The following is a 21,309-nucleotide window of genomic DNA, read 5'->3' as shown; positions in this document are numbered from 1 at the left end:
GGTTCATGTTCTCTGTTAGCATCACCCCCACTCATGCCCACCTGCACCCCGCTCTGGGCATGCTGTGTCAAGCTCATGCTGTGGACTGGGCTCAGACCACATGCCAGCCTGCTGGAAGGCTAGGAACTGAGTGTCTCTGCAGGTGGTTTTTAAGGACAAGATCAACTGTGCCCCTGGCTAAAGCTGAGGATGCAGGAAACCAGAGGCCAGGCAGAAGAGAAGGAGAGCCTGAAGTCTCAGGTTTGAGGGGGAAATTTTAATTTAGGTTTCATCTAAGCTAATCAAACCAAAGAAAATTGACAAGTAGAGCTAAATAAAGCATCCAGGCCCATAAACAGGAATGCAGAACAAGAAGAGCAATTGACCAACATAGGCTAACAAATGAGGCAAAACTAAGCTTGTGGGTTCTGGGACAAGGCTGGAGGAGAAGGTCTCTCAGGTGTGGTAAGGGTGGGGAAGACAGGGCAGGCCCTGAGGGCACCTAGCGAGGGACTCAGGGGAAGAGAGGTCCTGGCATGGGTCAGAGAAAGCAGGCCACATCAAACAAGCAATTGATGGTAAACGGCACAAAGGAAGTTTTAAGTTTGGAAGCATGAGAAGAGCCACTAGGTTAGAAGAGGCAGCACACAACTTTACTCAAGGTGATCAGAAGAGATTGCTCTGAGATGCCAGGGCCCTAAGAAGCTCTGGTCTCTAGAAGCCCTTTCCAAAGCTCTAGCAAGAACTGATTCCTCACTGGGGCCTCCACTCTCTGTCTGAGCTCGGAGCCAGATAGACATGCAGCCCTGAGAGCAGCACTTGGCTTCCCAGGGAAGGGGGTGGGGGTGAAGAACAGGTGTGACTTCCGTGGGCCTAAGGGGTAGTGAAGGACCCTGATACAAAGGATGGGAGAAAGTGTGAAGAATGAATCTGGAGGCTGAGCACATGACCCAGTCCAGGGATGAGCAGGCCTCACTTGGCAAAGACAGGTAGAGATCTCTGTGAAGCTGCCCTGGACAGGGGCAAAGGTGCACCCTGTGACAGGCCCTGTGAACCAACAGTAGAAGCACATCTGGGGCAGTGACCCTTCCTTAGGTCTCTCAAGAGCACCCCATCTGGGGCCTCCCCTGGTGGCACAGCGGTTGAGCGCCAGGCTACGAAGCTGCCCGCAGCCTCTGCAGCGCCGGTTCGATACCCAGCCACTGGGTGAGGGTCCCATATGGCGCGCAGACCTCTCCTGCTGCCCGCTGCTCCCCTCAGCAGTGTACTTCGGTCCTTCTGCCTGTTCTGCTCCCTGCTCTGGCTCTGGTGAATTCTCTCACCCTCCCGCACTTCTGACTGTACCCAGGAAGCTGCTTGCTTCCTTTGCTGAGGGGCTCAAGTAGGCTTCCAGGGGCCTTGCCACCCCCAGAAGGGATGGCAAAGAGAAAGGGCAGGGCCATCCAGGAGGTCATCCCAACCTTAAAACTACCTCAGACTTCCTGAAGACTGACTCTTTCATTGTCTTGGAAATGAGCTTCTGTTAAAGTTCCTACTCATAGACCTTCAGGGTTCCCCTAGGGCCAGGGGGTCTTAAGGGTTCAGAGGAGAGGATGCTTATAAGGTTGGTTTGCATGCAGTATGGAGAGAAGAATTAGGATATCTGAAGGAAGGCTAAAAAGAGAAACATTGTGTAAGAGGTGTTTCTGATTCCATTTTGAGCTAAATAATGTTGATCCTTACCAAGTTATCAATTATGGATCTTTGAAGACTCATTCAAGTTATTGAAATTTCTGATCACATTTACATTCTTGAGACTAAGATTTCTCTCTGGAGAAATATCAAAATTGGGAGAGAAAAGAACAGTCCCTCTTTAGTTAGCCCATTGGACAGGTGTCCCCAAACTATCCCTCCAGTTGGTCCAGTTGAAAGCTCTGCCCTGAAAACTGTTACTGGCACCAGTCTGAGCCATCCACAGGCTTGGCAGAAATGAAGTTGAATTAAGGTCTACCACAGTAAATATACTATATTTGTCATCTCTAAAAGTTTTGCAGGAATGATGTGAAATATGTAAGGTTTTTATAAACCACTGCCCTCCCTGGGCAACTAATGGTTAACCTGGTAGTGCACTACCTGCCTGCCTCAGGTACCAGAGCAAGGACAACTCAGTGCCCCATAAGTAGTGTCACCTACAGGCAAAATAGATGGCCACCCCTAAGAGGTCAGTGGAGGTACACGGTGGAGCGGAGGCATGTCCCCTCAAGACCTCAGTCATCTTCTACTCACAGGGCAGGAGGCTCATCTCAAGACAGGTCTTCCTTAAGTGTCACGAGACTTGTCTGCTCCTCTGCCTCTGAGGAAAACTGCAAAGACATGTTTTGACAGAGAGAAGGGAAGTTGGTTTAGAGCTGGAATTTAGGAAGAAATGGCAGGAATAGCTGGTCTCAGTCAGCCAGGGCTAGTGTGAGGTTCTTAGGTCATAGGAACAGACTTGAAGTGAAAGGAAAGACATTATGAGAAGGGAGGAAATTAGAGCAGGAACAAGTCTCACTAGCTTTGCAACTGGTAGTGACCTCAAGGAAACACTAGGCATGTGTTTCAGCATCTGGGCAGCCAGACAAACAGGCGCCCCTACACTTACCTGGCTCCATGTCCCCATGGCCTTTGGTCAAGAGCCTGGGGCCCTTGGTCTCCTCAGTCTTGCTGTAAGTCTACTTGATCCCTAGCCCCGCCCCCTTGAAGGCCACACTAGAGTAGTGCCAATCCCTGAAACCTCCTCATCAGCTACCAGCCCTATCCTCCACCAGGAGAGCTGAATCTGAGGACACCGGGCAGCCTGGCTGGCTGATGCAGGAAGGAATTGGTTTTATCTAGTGGTAGGTACTGCAGGTGGGGCTGAGCAGTGCCATGTCATCCAGTGTAGGACTTAAGAAGAGCCAAGATGTAGCGGCATATTTTCAGAGCCCCTGAGCAACCCCACTTCTGTCAATAGAACCAGCCCGCAGGCACAACAAGCCTGACTCTGTCCAGGGTGGCTCAGCTGGAGGCTGGGGTACCTGGATCATGTCCAAGGGCTAAGGATACAGCAGGGAGAACAGCTCTGGGCCTGATTTCTATCCCCTTTGCAGAAGACTCACCTCTCTGAAGATATCACCAAGGAAATTGTCCAGATTCCTAGCTGGAATTTTGCCTCTGGTCAGGTTCCATCACATGCCTCGACTGGCTGCTGTCACCCCCGGGCCTTTGCCTTCTTGAGATGTTTGCTATGCTGAGATTTCTGCTCCTCTGGCGCCTAAGCCTCTCTGTCTAACCATGCCCTGACTCATCAGCTGTCCTTAGTCCAACTGGGTTTCCTGCGTCAGGTCTACATGTCCCTTTGCCCTAACCCCACCCCAGGATCTGTCTCAGTGGCCTCTGCTTCTGCGTGAAGATTCTCCTCTCATTTGTCCTCCCAACTCTCATGTATTCTGCCTCTTCCACCTTCTCTTTCACCCTCGTCCTGTCCACCCACTGTGCACCCACATACGAAACTGATTCTGCACAAATGATGTGCCATCAACTCCAGACCAAAGGCTTTGTGCCATCATGTACTCAAATCAGCTTCTGGGAGGGAGTTGTTGCAGAGCAGGACACACAGACTGCGTGGCAGGTACCCCAGCAGGAGCGGGCAAGGAGATAGAAGAGTCAGCAGGCTTGGAGACAGGCCTTTGACACTGAGAAAATTCTCCATGCATAAAATTTGTTAGTCTGTCCCACAGGGGATTTAATTCCAAGATGGTGACATCATCTGGACACCAGTGAAAGTGGCCCTTTTAGCTCCAGTGTTTTGCTGCTTGTCTTCTTTGGGGACTGTATGGGCAAAGGAACATCATCTGACCTTGAGATCTTGGAGGCATTTTGCTTACTCCTGCCTCCCTCCTGTGTGCGCCTACCTTCCCCTCCACAAAAGCATTAGGCTCTGAGATTAGACTCCCAGGGCTTCCAGACTGGAGTGGGGGGAAGCCAGTGGAGGAGGGAGAGATCTGCCTCCCCAGAAGGGTAGCTGTCCTCAGCGAAAGCCAGAGGGAAATGCCGGCCAAGTAAACTGCTCTTTGTGTACATGTTCTCTCTTTTCAAGTTTGCGTCAGTGTGAATGTCCCTCTTTAAGGTAAGGCCTCCAGAGTGGGGAGTCTCTCCAGGTAGGTGAGCCCTCAGGCCTGGTGACATGGAGGCCCCCTTTCAACCTCATGATCCGTTTCCATCCAGCCATCCACACTGCATGGCGGGACCCCCACGGGAGGCCTTTCCTGCATGCTCCTGCATGACTGGGCTGTGCTGAGAGAAAACTGGGAAGTGGGCTTGAGACCCTCACACCCTCACCCACTAAGCAACCTGAGGCAGAACCCTGCTGAACAGGTAGCCTCTTCCCCTAAAGCCAGTCCCTCCCCCCAGATGACCCTTCCGGGGGGTCCTCATCCTCCACCTGGCCGACCAGGAATGGGGGCCCCCTGGTTCCTGCAGCCCATCAGTCAGGACCTCCCCCTGGACTGTGCCCATGCCAACGTGAGAACCCTTAGCCTCCAAGGGGCTGAAAACTCATGTCAAGAGCCAGGATGCTGACCCGGGGCTGGAGGGCATGGGATGGTCCAGGAGCCTGCTTACGGCAGGTGGTCCAGGTGGTCGTGTGGTACAGTGGACAGGGTACTGACTCTGACCACAGAGATTGGATGGAAATCAGTTGCTATCACAGGGTAGCCATGCCAACCTGGAATGTACTTCACCTCTGGCCTCCTCGATCCCCAATCCTTTTCTATAATATGGAGGTGAGAAAGCTGGCTCACGGAGTTATTGACAGGGTTAGAGAACAAACCTAACATGCTTTGGATACTGTGAATTCCTCATAAATTTTAATTCCTATCTCTCCATTTACCACCTACCCAGACAGTTAAAGTCTTTCTCCCTCTTATCCCAATACTCCAAGAAGCCAGAGTGGAGGGTGGCCAGGTGAGATATTTGGAGGCTGGGCTGTAGAATCAGATGCATCCCAGTTCCAGTTTGGGCTATAGACTCTTGGGGAAGTCATCGCATTTCCCTGAACTTCAGGCTGATGACCTAGGGGGGCTAATGAGATCTGCCAACCTGCTTACTGTGAGGACAGAAGAAACCTCTGGGTCTGAAGTTAGCAGCACAGTGATATGCGAGTGCTGAGGCTGGGCTGCTGTCACTAAGGGTCAGCTGAGGGAGGCTGGCCTTCCTCTTGATCTGTTCCTCTTCCCAAGAGACAGAGGGAGGGGCCTAGAACTCAGATGAGGGGTGCCATCATTGATCAGGAGAGCAGCCATCACTGGGCAGAAAGGTGTCTGAGACTGGCGGGGGACACACAATCCAGATTCTTCCAGAGGACCCTCTGGGCTTCATTCTGGCAGCCACAGGGCTGAGCAAGGTAATGCCAGAAAGTACTCACCCCAGATGCCAATGCCCCCAATCACTCCCTGATAATGTGTTCCCACACATTATCTGCCCCCTTTTATTCTGTGATGTGCTCAGCGCCATCACTTTAACTGCCTTTGTTGTAGCAGTGTTTTTGCTGGGTATAGCTATGAAGTTCTCAGTGCCCCGAAATGGACAGAGCCATTGATGATGCCAGGCTAGCTCTACAGTGCCGTGTATTTCTAAGCTAAACAGCCTCGTGGGGCATTTTGCTTCTGCACAAGAGACTCCCTATTTGAGAATTTTCACTGAGGAGCGTTCCTGCAGCCTGGAGCAGGAAAGCCTGCCTGCCATCACTCTCATTCCCCTGGCCCTGGAGGGGGAGTTAGAGCCCTGGGTGGAGCTAAGCTAGGCTTGGTTGAACATTTCTGTAAGTTTTGAAGTTTTCTTTTGTGACTTAATAAATAGCCATTAGGTTTTTACCTTCATGGATTCACCAAACTAGAATTTATTGAATTGAATCTCTTTCTGCCCTTGTAGCACCTGAGATAACACACACAGCCTACTTGGGAGCAGGACCTCCTGGGCTGTGCCTGGTGGGTGGGGAAGAGCACGAGAAATCGGGGAAGGTTCTCTAGAGCAGCTGGAACTGGAGAGAAAGCCAGGAAGGGTTAGGAAGAGAGGACTTGGGAAAGGCCTGGAAGGGCAAATGAGGGCAGGGTGCAGATCAGCTCTTGCCCCAGGTGGTTTCTGAGCCCAAGCTGCGTGCTCTCTCTGAAGCCCTGGGGAAGGTTGACAGAAGGAAGATGAGAACCCTGAATCGTCGGACACCAGCATCTTGAGGAATGAAGATGGTAGGAGATCCCTCTGTAGCATGTACTACTTGAGAATACATGGTGCTAGGGCAAAAACCAGGACGTGACTTTGGGAGAGAAGTCTTGAGGTTTGCATCTTGAGGACAGAGAAGAGGGGGACACATGGCAGGAAAAAGAGGGTCTCCCACAACAGGCCAGAGGTGAGGCCTGTGGGTCACAGGCATCACTTCTCTACTTTGATCTTGTAGAAAATCTTGCCCAGGCAAGATCATGCTGCTGGAGGCCAGTGCCCTCCTGCCTGTCTCCACAGGAGGCTAGAGGGTGGAGGGGCAGTGCTCAGGACTCATTAAAGTACATCAACATAAAAACAGAAAGAGCATCAAACCTTCCCTATGGGGAGCTCAGACCTGCAGCCCTCAAACCAACATTCACTCTTTAAAGGGTACAGACACCCAGGTCGCCTGGCAAGCTGATAGGAACCCCCTAACCACATCATCCCCCATGGCCAGGATATCGAGTGTCCAAGAGCACTATGGGATAAGTGGGCTTCTGAGGAGCCATGGCAGATAACGGCTATAGGTCCCCTGATACCCAGAGTGTGGTTGTCCACTGAATGATTCAGAATGCAATAGCTCCAAAATGTGGGATTACAGAATTTAGGCCCTCACAGTCAAAGCTACAAGGAGCTCTGGACAGAGCTGAGGGCTGGTCCATCCCTGCTGTTTATATCTGTGAAATGCTGAGCAAGTCACTTTGCTTCCTTCCTGTAAAATGAGGGACTGACATAACCTCCAAGATTTCTTCCAGCCCTAGCCACTCTATGTAAACCTGCTGTGTGAGGGCAGAGATTTGTAGGATTTTTAAAACATACCCATTTAAATTATACATTTCAATGCATTTCAACAAATGAATATGCCTTCCCACCACTGGCACAGGGAATATCAAGAACACTCCACCCCCAATCAGTTTCCAGGTACCCTTGGCCTCAAGCAGTCCTTGATCTGCTTTCTGTCACTGGAGATATTCTATTCTGGAGTTCCATATAGATGAAGCCATGTAGTATATATCTGTATCTGGCTTCTTTCACACAGCATCATGTTTTTGAAACTTGGGAATTATAACATTTTTATTGTGGGATATCTCAAGCGTGTATCAAGGTAGAGAGAAAAGTCGAGAGAATGCCCACCTGTGCATCACCCAACATTAACAGTTAGCACCTCGGCCTAGTCTGTGACTGGAGGGAGGTCTTACTGTCTGTTCACAGATGCATCCTCAGCATCCTTTCCAGGCATAAATTAGGTATTTGATATATAGTTGTGGAGTGGATCACTGAATTCTGTTTCTCCAGAGAATGTTTTCCTCTAAGCTCCATTTCTAAATTTTCATCTCACTTTTTATGACCCAAGATCTATTTCAGTATGTGCCTGAGAATTTGGGGTGATAAGATCCTGCATTAGGAAGCCTGAGACTGTGTAAAGGTAAGAGAAGTTGGGTGACCTCTTCTTGACTTGAGGGGCATATTTTAGAGTTTACAGTGCCTGCTTCAGCAATCAGAGCAATAATAAATCCTGGGCCAACAGAACCGATCTCTACCTGAAACAATTTTTTAAAGTAATGAGGGAAGAGATTGGCTTTTTTGAAACTACATTTGAAAGTTTAAAAACTATTTCTTTGGGTACCAAAAACTACCCTGGGAAAAGTAAAAATTAATAACTGTCAACAGTGACACTGCACTGAAAGGTAGATGGTGAATGTTAGAAGCAGAGGAGGGGCCGGTCTTGCCACTGTGCGCCTTCCCACTGTGGGCTGGAGGTGCAGACCCCGAGGCATCCCCTGTAAGGGTCCAGCTTGTTGCAAAGCTTGGTCAGAGAACTCCTCCTAAGGCTTTTTATTCCTGGATGTCCTCACAGTGTCTTCTGTACAGTTTCAGTATCAGGTACCTATAGTAGGTGCCTCATTACCTTACTTCAGGATCTACACAGCAGTGGGTTGTAAAATCAGTTCATTGAGTCAGGGGTAAAAAATATTTTAATGAAGAACAAGATAGGGTAGGAAAGGGAAGGGAAGGAGAAGTGGGGATAGGTTAGGGCAGGGTAGTGGTAAGGTAGCGGTAGGGTAGTAATGCAATAGAATATTAGAGTAGAACAGCAGGCAGCACATACAGTAAAGGCAAGGCATAGCTGAATCTTGGGGTGGTGGAGCAAGGTCATGTGCACTAGGTCACATATAAAATGTTGGTCATAATGGAAATTTCCAAGGGCTAAGCCTCCCTTCACCCCTGATGTCTAAGATATAACCCCAAAAGGCTTACTGGGGTGGTGGCCCCTGCACTTTGAGGAGCACAGGACAGAATGCAGCTTCCTGTTTGTTTTTGACATAGCAACAACTCTAGTGGCAGAAACCCCTGACTGGCTGCCTGTGCAGGGCCCGCGCTTCTTGCCTTCATACTCATGACCTCGCTGGCATCTCTTGGTGGGTGGCAGCGCGGCACAGGCCTTAGGCTCAGAATAAGTTGCTTGTAGTCCTGGCCCCACATCTGACTGGCACAAACTTAGTGCAGCACCTGGCACCTGGAAAAGTCTCAAACTTTATGTTGTTTCCCATCTGAAGAGGTGGAGGCTGAGCCCAGTGTGTGCTGGTGCAGGAAGTGCAAGACAGGCCCCCTTGGGGAGCTCTGTAGCAGGACAATGAAGCCAGGTGCTGGAGGTGTGTAAGGACCACTAGCCTGCGCTGGGCATGTGTCCGCAGAAGGTGCATTTCCCTTCCCACAGAGCAGGGCCAACCCTTCTCAGTGGTAGAGTGGCGATCTATTGGCCTCAGGAAGGGGCTCAGAGCTCCTCTGAAGGCTTGGGAGGGAATTGAACCCTCCTTTCTCCTCATTTCCATTTCTAGAGGCCAGTGGACTCACCTCTGAGAGGAAGTTACTGCTCTGTCTGTCTCCTGGGAGTTCAGCAGCTAATAGGGACTTTGCAAGGCTGATTGGGAGATGGGCATGGCTAGTGGCAGCTCATGCCATGGGGCCCACCTCTCCCCAAGTTGCTGCCTGCTTGCTGGGGGGCTGGGACTCATGGAGCAGTTTGAGACACCACTAGCCACTTGGAAATTCCAGACGCAAGGGTCAATGTGTTCTCCATAAACGATGGGGCTCAGGTGTAACACATGGCACAAGATGACTCTTGACTACAATGTATGCTTCATACTCTTGTTACCAAATTTTAGAGTCACAACCAAAGGTGTGTGTATATGTGGATGTGGACAGGACTGGGCAGGTGATAGGTTAGAAGGATTTGAGGAAGCAGGTGTAAGAACCACCCCCTTCAAAATTGCCCCCCAAAAAACCCTTTCCCCAAAACAAATGAAGAAATAATTTATCTGTGGAACTGAAGCTTTGAAACAGATGGCTTCACATGGTCTTAAAAGCCCCCTCTGGAAGGACAACTACACAGACTATGTGTTGGGGATTTAGCTCAACCATTGTGGTAGAGACAGTTCAGCTGAGCACCAAAGAGGCCTGAGGGAACACCTTTTGCTCCCCCCACCCCATGGCCAAGAAATTTAAGCCCAAGGGGCCATTTCATATTCTGAAAATACCTTTATTCTTTGAAAATTACCCTGACAAGCCCCCACTTGACGAGGGCAGAGAAGAACTGAGAGCAGAGACTCTCAGGGACTTGTGTCTTGGGTTCTCCTTTCCAGCTTCTGTAGATTTCTAAACTGACCCTGCCTTCCAAATGAACCTGCAGACCTTGTCCTGAAATTTTGTTTAAAAAGCATCATAACAAGTGTTCAAAGCTTGGTAACAACTTCATGATGCGCATGCCAGCCCTGCCCCACAATGGCATCGCTGAGGGCTGTGTCCAGGCCCTCAACCCCCAGGCATAGATAAATTGTAGCTGGTTGAACTCTTTTGATTATTGAAGTATTTGCTGGGTGTGTGTGTTGGGGGGAGGGAAGTTGGTGTGAGCTGATAACTGTAAGTCAAGTTTTGTTTTCTTTTGCAAAGTAACTCTTCAAATGGAATTTGTAAATATATATATATATATATATATATATATATATATATATATATATATATATATATAGTAGTCTAATAATAATGAGGGGGCAGGAGAGAAGGGAAATAGTAAAATTCCATCAAATAGCTGACTTGACAGAATTCAGCTGTGGTTGTTTATTCAGAATGCCTGGTGGTCTAAGGGATTTGGTCTGTTTTTTTAAATATATCTATATATGCAGACTGCCTCAGGAGTGTAGCGGCTTCCCTAAGGGGTGGTTTAGACAGGAGGTGGCAAACCCGATTATAGGGGAAGGTGCAGCCAAGGCCACTCCCCAAGGCTTGAATGGCCCCTCATCTCTGTGTACCAATGACAGAGGTCAGCAAGCTGATGTGACTCTCTCCTGCAGACCAGGAACGGCCCCGGAGCCAAGCGCTTTCCCACTTGTAAATGCCATGAAGCTAATCATTTGTGCTTAAAAAGCGCATGGGTCTTGATTTTCTTCTCCCCTAAAAGGTGGAAGCAACTTTACTAAATAATGTAGAGGTCACAAACTGGAGGATTATGTGGCCCATTCAGTGGTAACCAGGCTACCTCTCTCTTTTTTTTTTTTAATTGAATTAGTTGCAACATTGAAAAATTGGAGCTCTAATATGAAAATATACTGGAGATATTTCTTGGAAATCAAAAGATCTGGGAACCCTGGGTCTGTATTCCAGCTTCAACTGGCTAGCAAGGCATGCAGTGCCAACTCTCCACCCTCTCTCAGCTGCCTGGACTCCTGATACTCTTTGGCTTAAAGAGATTTGCTGGCACAGCAACAACGCTAAAAGTAAAATTTAGCTTTCGGTTTTTCTTATGTTGCTTTATTCTGGAAAGTTTAAAGATGACCCATGAGGACTATAATATACATATTATAAATGCCAAGTCAGGGGAAATAGGGTGGGAGGGAGCAGGCATGTTCTGTGGGGTAGGTCACACATTTGGTTCCCAGTTTTTGACTCAAGACTGGCTTGGGTTAGAGTGCAGGGGGAGCAGTGATTATTCCATGAACTCAGATCAAGTAGAAACTTCTCCCCAGTATTATGGCAAACACAGTGCTGTTTCTAACCATACAGCTGTGATACACTTTGAAGAAGTGTTAACAATTTACATTTCCTCTCTGCCACATACTACTCTTGCCACTTAAATGTTATTTCTTTAACCCTTATAACAAACACATGGGAGGATGACTAATAGACCCCATTCTTATGGATGAGGAAATCGAGGCATGGTTTTACCCAAGGCTTCAGAGTTTCGGAGAACCAGGAATGACATCCCGGCAGCCAGCACGCAGCTCAAGCACTGCCATGCCACGAGGCTGCACGGCCCCTCTGGGGGGGGGTCTTCTAAAGAAGCCAGTGTGATTCATCAGTAAGCTCTTGGGTGTCCTGGTTTTATAAAGACCAATATAACATAAGTAGGAGAGGGCATGAAACCCAGAAGGAATTGTGAGATGTAAAATGAACTTGAGAGGATGTTAGATCCAGGACATCTTAGGCCTCTAAATAAATAGACTTTTGGACATCACAAAGGCCTTTGAAATGATTAGGGGAAAAGTAAGGGAGTCCCTGTTGCTTTACCCAGAGGAGCTCAACCAGATTGCACACCAGAATCACTCAGGGAGCTCTAAGCAAGTACAGAGTCTGGGCTGTACGCTGGAGAGTCCCATTCTTGAGGGCTGGGATGAGCAATGAGCAGAAGCAAGACTGTTATTTAGATTCTAACTTTTCCCAAAAAAGATATCTCTTTGAAGTATAATGATAAGGGCAAAGCCCACTAAGAGGGAACTGGAACCCAAGAGTGGCAAGTTAATAAATTACACTCAGTGAAGCTCGCCTCGGGGAAGCTACCACCCTCCAGGCCAGGTTGATCCTGTGGGCAGCTATACTGAATCCCTGAGGGTAAGATCAGCATCACTATTATTGAAAATTCCCCGCTGGTCCCTGTGTGCAGCCCAGCCTGAGAGCCCCTGCTCTGGACACCAGTGAGTTATATTGCAGGTTAGAGCCACATCTGCAGGCTCACTATTTTGTGATTTGTATATGACAAAATGGAGCAGTGATAGGAAGTGAGTGATTCATCTCCCAGTATTCAAAAATAGAGGAAATGTGGATTTGGGGTCCTTTGAGATGCATGTTATGAAAGCAAACTTCTAGAAGTTTTTGTGAAAAGATAGTTTGTGGACACTTAGCGGGAAATAGTAATTACTTGGAGCCAATTAACTTCATTTCCAGACTGGTAGACCAGTGAATGCTGCAGGCATTGTGTATCTTTATTCCAGCAAAGCAATTGGAAGTCTCTGACCGCATCCTTCTGAACAAGATGAAAAAAGTGACCAAGGATGGTTAATTCACAATGGGCTTAACAAGCAAACCCCAAAGAGTGCTAGTTGGTCTGGTCAGAGGGCTTCTGTAGAGGTCCAGTTGAAGGGCTCCTGACCTGACCCTACACAATATTTTTATATGCATCATAATAAAGAGGTGGAAGTCATCCCATTAAAGTTTAGGATGACAAAACCTGAAGGACATAACAAATAAGATGAAATACAGAATTAATATCTGTATACCTCTTAAGCATTTTCATGAGTGTTATTATATACTCTCATAATTCTCAGCAGGCTAGGTGTATAATTATCCCCACTTTCTAGCTAAATAAGCTGAGGTTCAGTGAAGTAACAACAAAAGCATTACTTATGGTAATCTTGACAGACTAGAGATATGCACCAAAATAAGAAAATCAAGATTAAGTGTAAAGGTTTCAAAAAATCAATTTCAAAAAAGACAAGATTGGGGTTTGTTTTACTTTCCTAGAGCTGCCATTAAAAAGTACCACAAACTGAATGTCTTAAAATAACAGAAATGGATTGTGTCACAGATCTGAAGCCTGGAAGTCTTGGATCAAGGTTTCCAGACACCTGTAGGGGAAATCGTCCTTCCACACCTCTTCAGGCTTCTGGTAGCCCCAGACATTCCTTGGCTTGTGGTAGCATCTACCCTTTACATAATGTTCTCCCTGTGTGCATGTCTGTCTCTGTCCAAATTTCCCTGTCCTCTAAGAACACCAGTCATTTGGGGTTAGGCCCCCCCTAATGATCTAATTTTCACTTGATTGCATCTACAAAGACCTTAAATCCAATTAAAGTCACATTCAGAGGCACAGGAGGTTAAGTCTTTTTGAGACACAATTTTATCCATAATAAGGTCAAATTGTATTGATAAAATTAAAAGCATCAGTGTTTTATCACACCTACTTAAGAATTGAGAAAGCATTGAGATTATTTTAGACATTGGTTTGAGAGCCCCACCAGGTCATGCCACTGATCTGGCCATTGCTCAGACCACATAGTCAAGAATCTACTGGTCAGCTCTGGGCACCAGAAAGAGATGGGTTTTTAAAAAGAAAAGATGAGTAGGAAATCACGATGGCAAGATAGAAAATGATCAGTTGGCAGCAGTGCTGGACAAACTGTACAGGGAGCAGCAGGATGGCCACATGAACTCCAGCCTCATGCCCCGATCTGTAAGATTAGGGAATTTTCTTGATGCTTTAGAACAAAGTCATCTGGTTCATCTAGTAATCAGATGAAGACAGAGAAGAAATTGCTGGCTCCTCTGAAACTTGTATTTATGACTTGAGTACAGTGAGGGCTGTGAGAGTTGCGCCAGCCAGACCGGAAGCCCGCATTCCAGTGGCCTGGCCTTCTCCACAAGTCCTCCGGCTGAGCCCCTGGGCCCCGCAGCCTCCAGGTGATTTACAACACAGGCTCTGTGGCTTGGTTTCTCAGATGTAGTTCCTCAGAAGGATCTGGAATGACCTGTTACTGCCTCCATAAGCTCTACCTCCCTCCCCTACTGCAGACACCAGAAATGTGCCCTTCCTCTGAAGTCAGCCCAGGCCTCTTGAATTCAAGACTTAAATTTCTGAAGGGATGACAAAGGGGATAGGAATTCTGTTTTCCCCTAATACCACCACAAAGGTAAGGGACATGCCCAAAAGTCCCTACATTTTTTTGGCCCTTCTATCTTGATGGAATTTTTCCCAAACCTTGGTTGAACTTGTTCCTATTCTTGTACCACTAGTGAGGGAAACTGAGTAGACCGAATTGGCTGTTGCTGGGAGAGGAAACGCCATTAATTAGACATGATATTGTCTTTTTCTCATGACCCCGTGGGGCGATGATGGTCTGGGCTGCCCACTCCAGGCCCTTTGTGAGTCCAGTCTCAGCCTTCTCCCCACTCGCCTCTACATCCCCAAATGAAAAACCCCTCTAACAGGACAGTTCCACTGGTCCTGGGCCTGACCCAGGTCACTTTACTGGTTCTAGGCAAAGTAGTAGCAAGAAGGGTACAGATATTTAATGGGCATGCCCTATGTGCCAGGCTGGAGATAGAATGATGAACTCCACCCAGACTTCACCCCCAAGGTAAGTTGGAAGAAGAAGGATACCTACTGTGGTACCTATTGTGATAAGAGGAGAGAGGATGTGCACCCATAAGGCACAGGGAGGGACAAGGAAGACTTCCTGAAGGAAAAACATCTAAGCTGAGAAGGTAAAGATGAGAAGGACAGCACAGGAACAAGGACCTGGAGCAAGGAGGGAAAGCGTGTTCCAGGCAGAGGACTAGCCGGGCAAAGAATTAGTAGCAGGAAGATGCCAGGGAGCCCAAAAAACTTCATGGTTCAGCAGGGCCCAGGAGATAAAGCTGGGCAATAGGCAGAGGTGAGATCTGAAGGGTCTTAGAAGTGGGTGGGTGTCACAGCCGGGACTTCATCCCAAGATCATTGCGGTTCCATTAGAAGAATTTCAATTGCAAGAGGAAGCAGCAGGCACTCAGGCAGGCTGTGGCTCCATACTTTTTCAGGATTTTGAGGCATACAAAGGAATTTAAGACTCAGTTCCTGCCTCTAAGAAGCTCATGGCAATGATGGGCAGTCACGTGGACTGTGCTGGGTAATAGTCAAGTGTGCATGATGCATCCCATGGCCCACATGCCAAAACTTGGAGGCAGGAGGGGAATTCACACTGACTGGGTATCTAATATGTTAGGGTCTGCACTGAGGCACCTAGTATCTGGATCTCTTGTAATTCTCAAGGCAACTTGAGGGCACTTGTTACCACCCTCATTTACAGATGAAAAGATGAAGGCTCAAGGAAGTTCCTTTTCACAGTGAGATAGAGCCAGGAAGCGCAGGGCCAGGACAAGAGTCAATCTCCCTAGACTATGCAGTCTCTCCTATGTCTGGGCCAAAAGGGTGGGAAAGGCTTCACTGAAAGAGGAAGGTCAAAGAGTGAGAGGGTTATTCCATGTGTCCTGGGTCACCTTTCCAGCTATACAGTGTGAGCTAAGAGTCTGGATTTAAATATAAGGGGAGGAATCTGGGGTGACTGAAGAATCAGGTTCACAGCCTCTGAATTTGCCCATTAGAGCCTCAAAGTCAAGTCTTGTGCCTGGTCTGTTAGATGTGTAGCTGCTTTGCAAGGAATAAAATCGGTGAGCAAAGGTGAGCACTTCAGATTTATTCTCTCCAAATTTGAAGGTGCTATGCGGTCTCCATACTATTAATAGGGAATGGGGTTTCCCAGTGATATTTGCCTTGGAAAACCTCCGAAGCCTCTCAAATTAATAGTCAGGACTTGCACATAGTGGGGGTGTTGTTTATTTGAATTGGTGATTGTAACTGACACGCACCTAAAATGTCTATAAGGAAAATAGGGCCGGTGCCAGATTGTGTAAGAGATGGGTGAGCCGCATATGTTCTGTAGAACTCATAAAGAATGGCACACTCACTCAAATGCCGGCGATGATGCTGGAACCCTTGAAAAACTCAGGGCTAAACTAAATGGCTGTTCAACTAGTCCACCATGGGGCTAGAGGTCATCTGGGAATGACGTCCCTAGCTGTGTTGACTGAGTCTAGTTCCCTAGTACACAATGACTTGTGAAATTCAGAAATCCTATGGAATCTAACTCCGTCAATATTCTCAGTTGACCTAAGGAAATGAAACAAGTTTCCATGACTAATGGACCCAAAATGACTAGAATGTGAAGCACAAACAAGTGAGAGAGAGCCAGTGCCTGGGAGTTTACAGATTAACTGAGGCTCTCGGTATACATCGCCCCCTCCTTAGTAAGCAGTGAGAGGGAGCCAGGAAGAAGTGATCCTATCCCTGACAACACAGGTGACCTGGGCATGCCCCATCCTTGGTGATTTTACCAATTGAGTTTTTCTCCTGCTCCGTTCCTTTGCTCTCTTCACCCAACTCCCTCTGCCCCCCATGACCTGGTCCTGTCCCCCTCCTGCCCTCATTGAGGATCCCTCCTCACTACCCTACTCTCCTTCCTGACTCCTTTCCCCCAGTAAAGCAGGCCCATACCCTGAAACCCCTCCTCCATCAAAGTCAACCCATCCCTCCTTCGATAGAGATCTTCAGAAGAGGTGACACCACACCCTTTCCCCAGGCACCCGCCCTCCCTTGTCTGATATGCGTCACTATGGGGATGGGCTTTGTTGTTCCTCTCTGAAGTCCCTCTCCATGAGGGGCCCCCCTTTTCCTTTTGCTCTGTACACACTGGAGATGGAGAGTAGATAGCCCTCTTCCCCGGGGCCAGCTGAGACAACCCCACCACTCCTTGGCTTTCTCATCTCCAGGGCCACATGCGGGTCCTGCAGTGGCAGGTCCTATTTCCAACCCCTGGGCATTCTGTGTCTCCCTTCTGCTCCCCCTCCAATGTCAAGGTCTCTGCTACCTACTGGAAGACGTGGCACCAGCCCAGAGAAAAGGCGCCAAGCAGCACTGCTGGGTGCTGAAAGGCTGGAAAGATTAGCTCATCTCCACTTCGTGCTGCCCGACTGATTCTGATCTCTGTCTCATGCCATCTGAACAGATTCCCTGCTGAGCTCACCAGTCCATGTTACCCACTGTCTCCCACACCACAGCCCTCGCTCACCATGCCTGCCAACTGGCAATCATTTCTGGCTTTATGTTAGCTAGCAGCTTGACCTAAAAGTCTGCTGGTTGAACTTGACCCTTGTTGAATTTTCCCACTTCTCTAGTGTCCAGATTTCCAGACATTAGGCACCAGGAGAGGCATCATGCTGAGGCCTGGCGTTGTCTGCTCTGCTCTCAACCAGTTGGGTGACTCCGGACATGTCACCAGATCTCTTTGAGCCACAGGTTGCCTCATCTGTAAAATCAGGATAATAATGCCTGCACTTCCAAGGATCAAATAAGCACATGAACGTGAAGGCATTTCCCAAACCATGTACTCCAGAACTGTGCTCTCAGGAGAGAAGTGAATAAGCTATCCTGAAAAAAGAAAGAAGGTATGGGGAGAGAAAGAAAGATAGAAAAAAGTCAGGCAGACAGGAAGGAAGGAAGGAAGGAAAGAAGAAAGGGTAAAGATAGGTAGAGATCTACCTACCTAGATCAAGCAAACCAGGTTTCTTGACTTGAGGATGCCTCAGAGTCTTCTGTTTGCCAATGTGAATGGCAGCTCTCCGGGAGAAGTATGAACATCTCACTTCGTCTACAAAACACTTTTTTCACAGAGGGCTGCTTACTAACCCCATGTTGGTTACTGGTTTTCACAGAACATAAGGTGTATTAATGTAATTTCTTCTACAAAGAATAATATTAATCTTTCCACAAGATTTATTCCACCATCCGGGTCACTAATACCAGGTAACACCAATTAATCAGAGTCTGAAAAAGTATTGCCAAGCTCTTTGAGTCTCCTCGGCACTGTGCTGTTGTGTACATGGGGGAGAGGTGACGTGGGGCTGAAGATCTCCACAGTCAGACTCCATCCTGATGCCCCACCATCTCCCAGGCAGCTTGGCAAACTCATTGTCCTGTGTATACATCTTTCGTGTTCCTGTCCCCCACCTTTGTCCTATCTATCTTCCTGCCAAGGTGTCTCTCTCCCAGCTCCACCAACACCGTTGTCACTCATTCTTCAAGTTTCAGCCAAGCCCTGATTTCTCCATGCAGTTCTTCTAACCATTGCACTGTGTTCTAGAAAGAACACAGGCTTCCAACTCACAGTAAGCACCAAAAGGCAGAGGCCATCATTTATACTTCCTGATTTCTCCAAAAACCAGGATTTGTTTGATTGCTGCCCTTTATCCCCCACAGATCAGAAGGCCTATGTGGGGAACTTGAACCTCCAACCAGGTCCTTCTGAGCTGGAGGGTTTGTGGTAGGCTTGCTCATGTGTCCATTCATTAGTAGATGCTTGTTGCAGAGGGGAAAATGCTGGGAACTCGAGGTCGAATAAGACAATGTCCCTGACTTTAAGAAGCTCACTGTCTACACGAAAGCACAACTGATGGCAAGTCAGTATGTTGAGTGCGCTAATAGAAATAATGTGGGCACACAAAATAGGGTTCATGGTGAGAGCAGGGGGTATCAAGGCAGTCTTCCTAGAAGATGGCCTGATCCCCCAATCCACCCTCCTACCTACAGGGAGGTCATATAGAACAGACACAGCTAGGTTATAGGGTTCTAGCTACAGGGAGGAAAGACCAGTGGAGTCTCTGTGGGAGGGGGATTTGAGCCTGTTCCTTGGATCACAGAGAGAAAGGTTTTGATGGAGCCAGAGGGTTAGGGCAGATGCTGGAAGGGGGGTGTATGAGATGGGGGATTTCATTCAACTCTCCCAAACACACACACACACACTCACTCACTCACTCACTCACTCACTCACTCACTCCTCACACACCAGCCTGTGCAAATCCCACTTCCCTGCTTTTCCATCATACCCCCTCACCTCTTCTTCCTTCTCACTTGGACCATATTCTTCCTCTCCAAGTCTGATGTTACCTCCTAGTCCCGGGGCCATCCATCGTTAACTCATCAGAAAAGCTCTGTGTCTGCTCTCAGTAGTAGCTAGAGGCCTGCTTTGATGAGAGGCTGGTCAGCACGATGTCCACTCCCTGTGGGGGGCCCTGGGGAGGAAGGCCAGCTGTGAGTCAATACTTGCCCCTTTCTCCCCACAGAAAACCAAAAGAGACGTCAATAACTTTGACCAAGACTTTACCCGGGAAGAGCCAGTACTCACGCTCGTGGATGAAGCGATTGTGAAGCAGATCAACCAGGAGGAATTCAAAGGCTTCTCCTACTTTGGTGAAGACCTCATGCCCTGAGTAGCTGCTCCAGGTGGAGTTTGGTGATGCTGCAAGAAGCGGTGCCGAGATTCCGATTTTCCAGAGGCTCAGAAGGTCTTGAACTACTTCTCCCCAGGGACCCAGTTCCCTGTCCACTCTCTATTTATTGCATTCCCTGACCCCTGGCCGGTCCCTCCCTCCTTCTACCCGGTAAACCACGAATAATGCAGAATCACGTGGGGTTAGCAGTTTACGGGACACATTGCCTTGTTTGGTCTGTTGGTAAGCCAAGTCCCTCTCCTCGGGGGTGCCTGGCAGTGAGGCAACTTCAATTCTTTTACTGTAAAGAGGAAAAAAGGTAGGCAAGTTGACTCTGGCTCCGCTATTGGACGGAGCGTCTGGGCCACTGTCATGTATCACCTCGTGACACACCCCCACCCCCACCCCCGCCTGCCACCCTCTGCCTTTCTGTCCAGGAGAAGAGACTGGTGCTTCCTCGGCATGGGGGTGGGCACCCTTGGGTCGTGCCTGTGAAGAAGAGGAATAGAGAGAGGCACGGGCGGCCACCTGTGCTGGTTTGCTCTGGGACGGCTAATTCTTGCTTGCTTTGGTCTTAGCTGTCGGGCATGCCGAAGTTGTGTAAGCATGTATCTCATGGAAGAGTTCTCTCCTTATAGAAAAAGCAATTTGATTTTGAACTCTGTTAACATTTGAAAAAATATATATATTTTCAAATTTGCTTTCTAATTGGCCAAAAAATATAAAATCCAATATTAACTGCAGGTAGATATTAAAGGGCTAATATAAAATGAGAAACCAGTTGTCCAAGGCTGTGGTGTTAATGCTGTAGTGGCTTCACGTAGAGAGTCTATGTGAAGCAAGAGGAAAGGAAACAAGTCGCCTCCTCATTATCTTAGTTCTGCCTGAATGCAAAGGTCACTGCAGTGATGGCTAAGACCCTGGGGTTCCAGCCAAATTTGGCTCCCAAATTCTCTTTCCAGTTTCATCCTAAGTTCCCAGCATAAACTCTTATTTATTTTCTGCAACAGTGTGTTCTTTTTGCACACTTCTACAAAATCGTAGTACTACTGTGTTGTGGTTTTTATTAAACATTAAACATGTAAAGTTAAATATGAAATGTCTGTTTTCGGAATAAGCAGAATGAGGATAAGACCTGGGTTTTCCAGAGGATACCAAAAGACAGAAGAGCACCTTGTTTGAAAACGGACAATGTGGCAAGAGGTCATGGAACTTTCGTTTCTGTGTGACATATAATGGCAACTCCTATGGACATTATTTAATGGATGTGATGTTACCTCCTGTAGATACGCTAACAGTGTTACATTCATTGATTTCCAAGGGTTTTCTGTGGCTTCGTGTATATGTTTCCTGGAGGTCATTTGATTATCTGTTTTACTGAACTGATTTAGCAGGGAATGGAATCCATTCCAACCGTTGCACGTGGATTTCCTAGCTGCCCCTAAATATATATACTTGTGAGTGGCAAAGTGGCACTAATGAAGCTTTTTGCCTTTTGTACATTTGAGATTTTTGTATATAGTGTTTGCTGCAAGGCCTGTGGAATTAATTCATTGACTTTAGAGGTATCAACTGCTGCATGTTCAGGCATATTATAAAACTTTAGTCTATGAAAGAATAATTATAATAATGTCCAGGTGCAATACTCTGTAAGTGTATTGGTTCAAGTTACCGAGAGATAAAGTGTGTTATTTTCTTTCTTGGTTTCTTTTTTTTTTTTTTGGAGGGGGCGGGGGTTGGGAGGGATCCTTTGTATTGTTTATTTCATTTTGGTTTATTGTAAAGGATGTAAACATATATTAAGCTATATTAAATCTCTCATATAGTTCTCCTGTGCTCTATTTTACTCTGATAGAGATGGAGAAAAGAAAGGAATATTTTTGATGGTTTTGAAGCTTGGACAGTGACTAGCTGGAGGCCATAGAGAATTGGTGTCCATAAGTG

At 47.6% G+C, this 21,309-nt stretch overlaps 1 protein-coding gene across 2 annotated transcripts in view; it reads left to right on the top strand.

Annotated features, from left to right (window-relative positions):
* PRKCE (protein kinase C epsilon) overlaps positions 1-21,081 on the top strand; it is a 457,999-nt gene extending 436,918 nt beyond the window's left edge. For both annotated transcript variants that reach the window (XM_054687735.1, XM_037528123.2), the window contains one exon: positions 19,219-21,081. In XM_054687735.1, the coding sequence (XP_054543710.1) occupies positions 19,219-19,365 (147 nt within the window). In that variant the 3' untranslated portion in view covers positions 19,366-21,081. The remainder of the gene's footprint in view (positions 1-19,218) is intronic.
* Positions 21,082-21,309: the final 228 nt, after the last annotated feature.

Source organism: Talpa occidentalis, unplaced genomic scaffold, assembly GCF_014898055.3.
Source record: "Talpa occidentalis isolate TD23 unplaced genomic scaffold, MPIMG_talOcc4v2.1 talOcc4.5, whole genome shotgun sequence".
Classification (NCBI taxonomy): Eukaryota; Metazoa; Chordata; class Mammalia; order Eulipotyphla; family Talpidae; genus Talpa; species Talpa occidentalis.
Note: the sequence above shows the minus strand (reverse complement) of the source record. Positions and strands in the feature narration are given on the sequence as shown.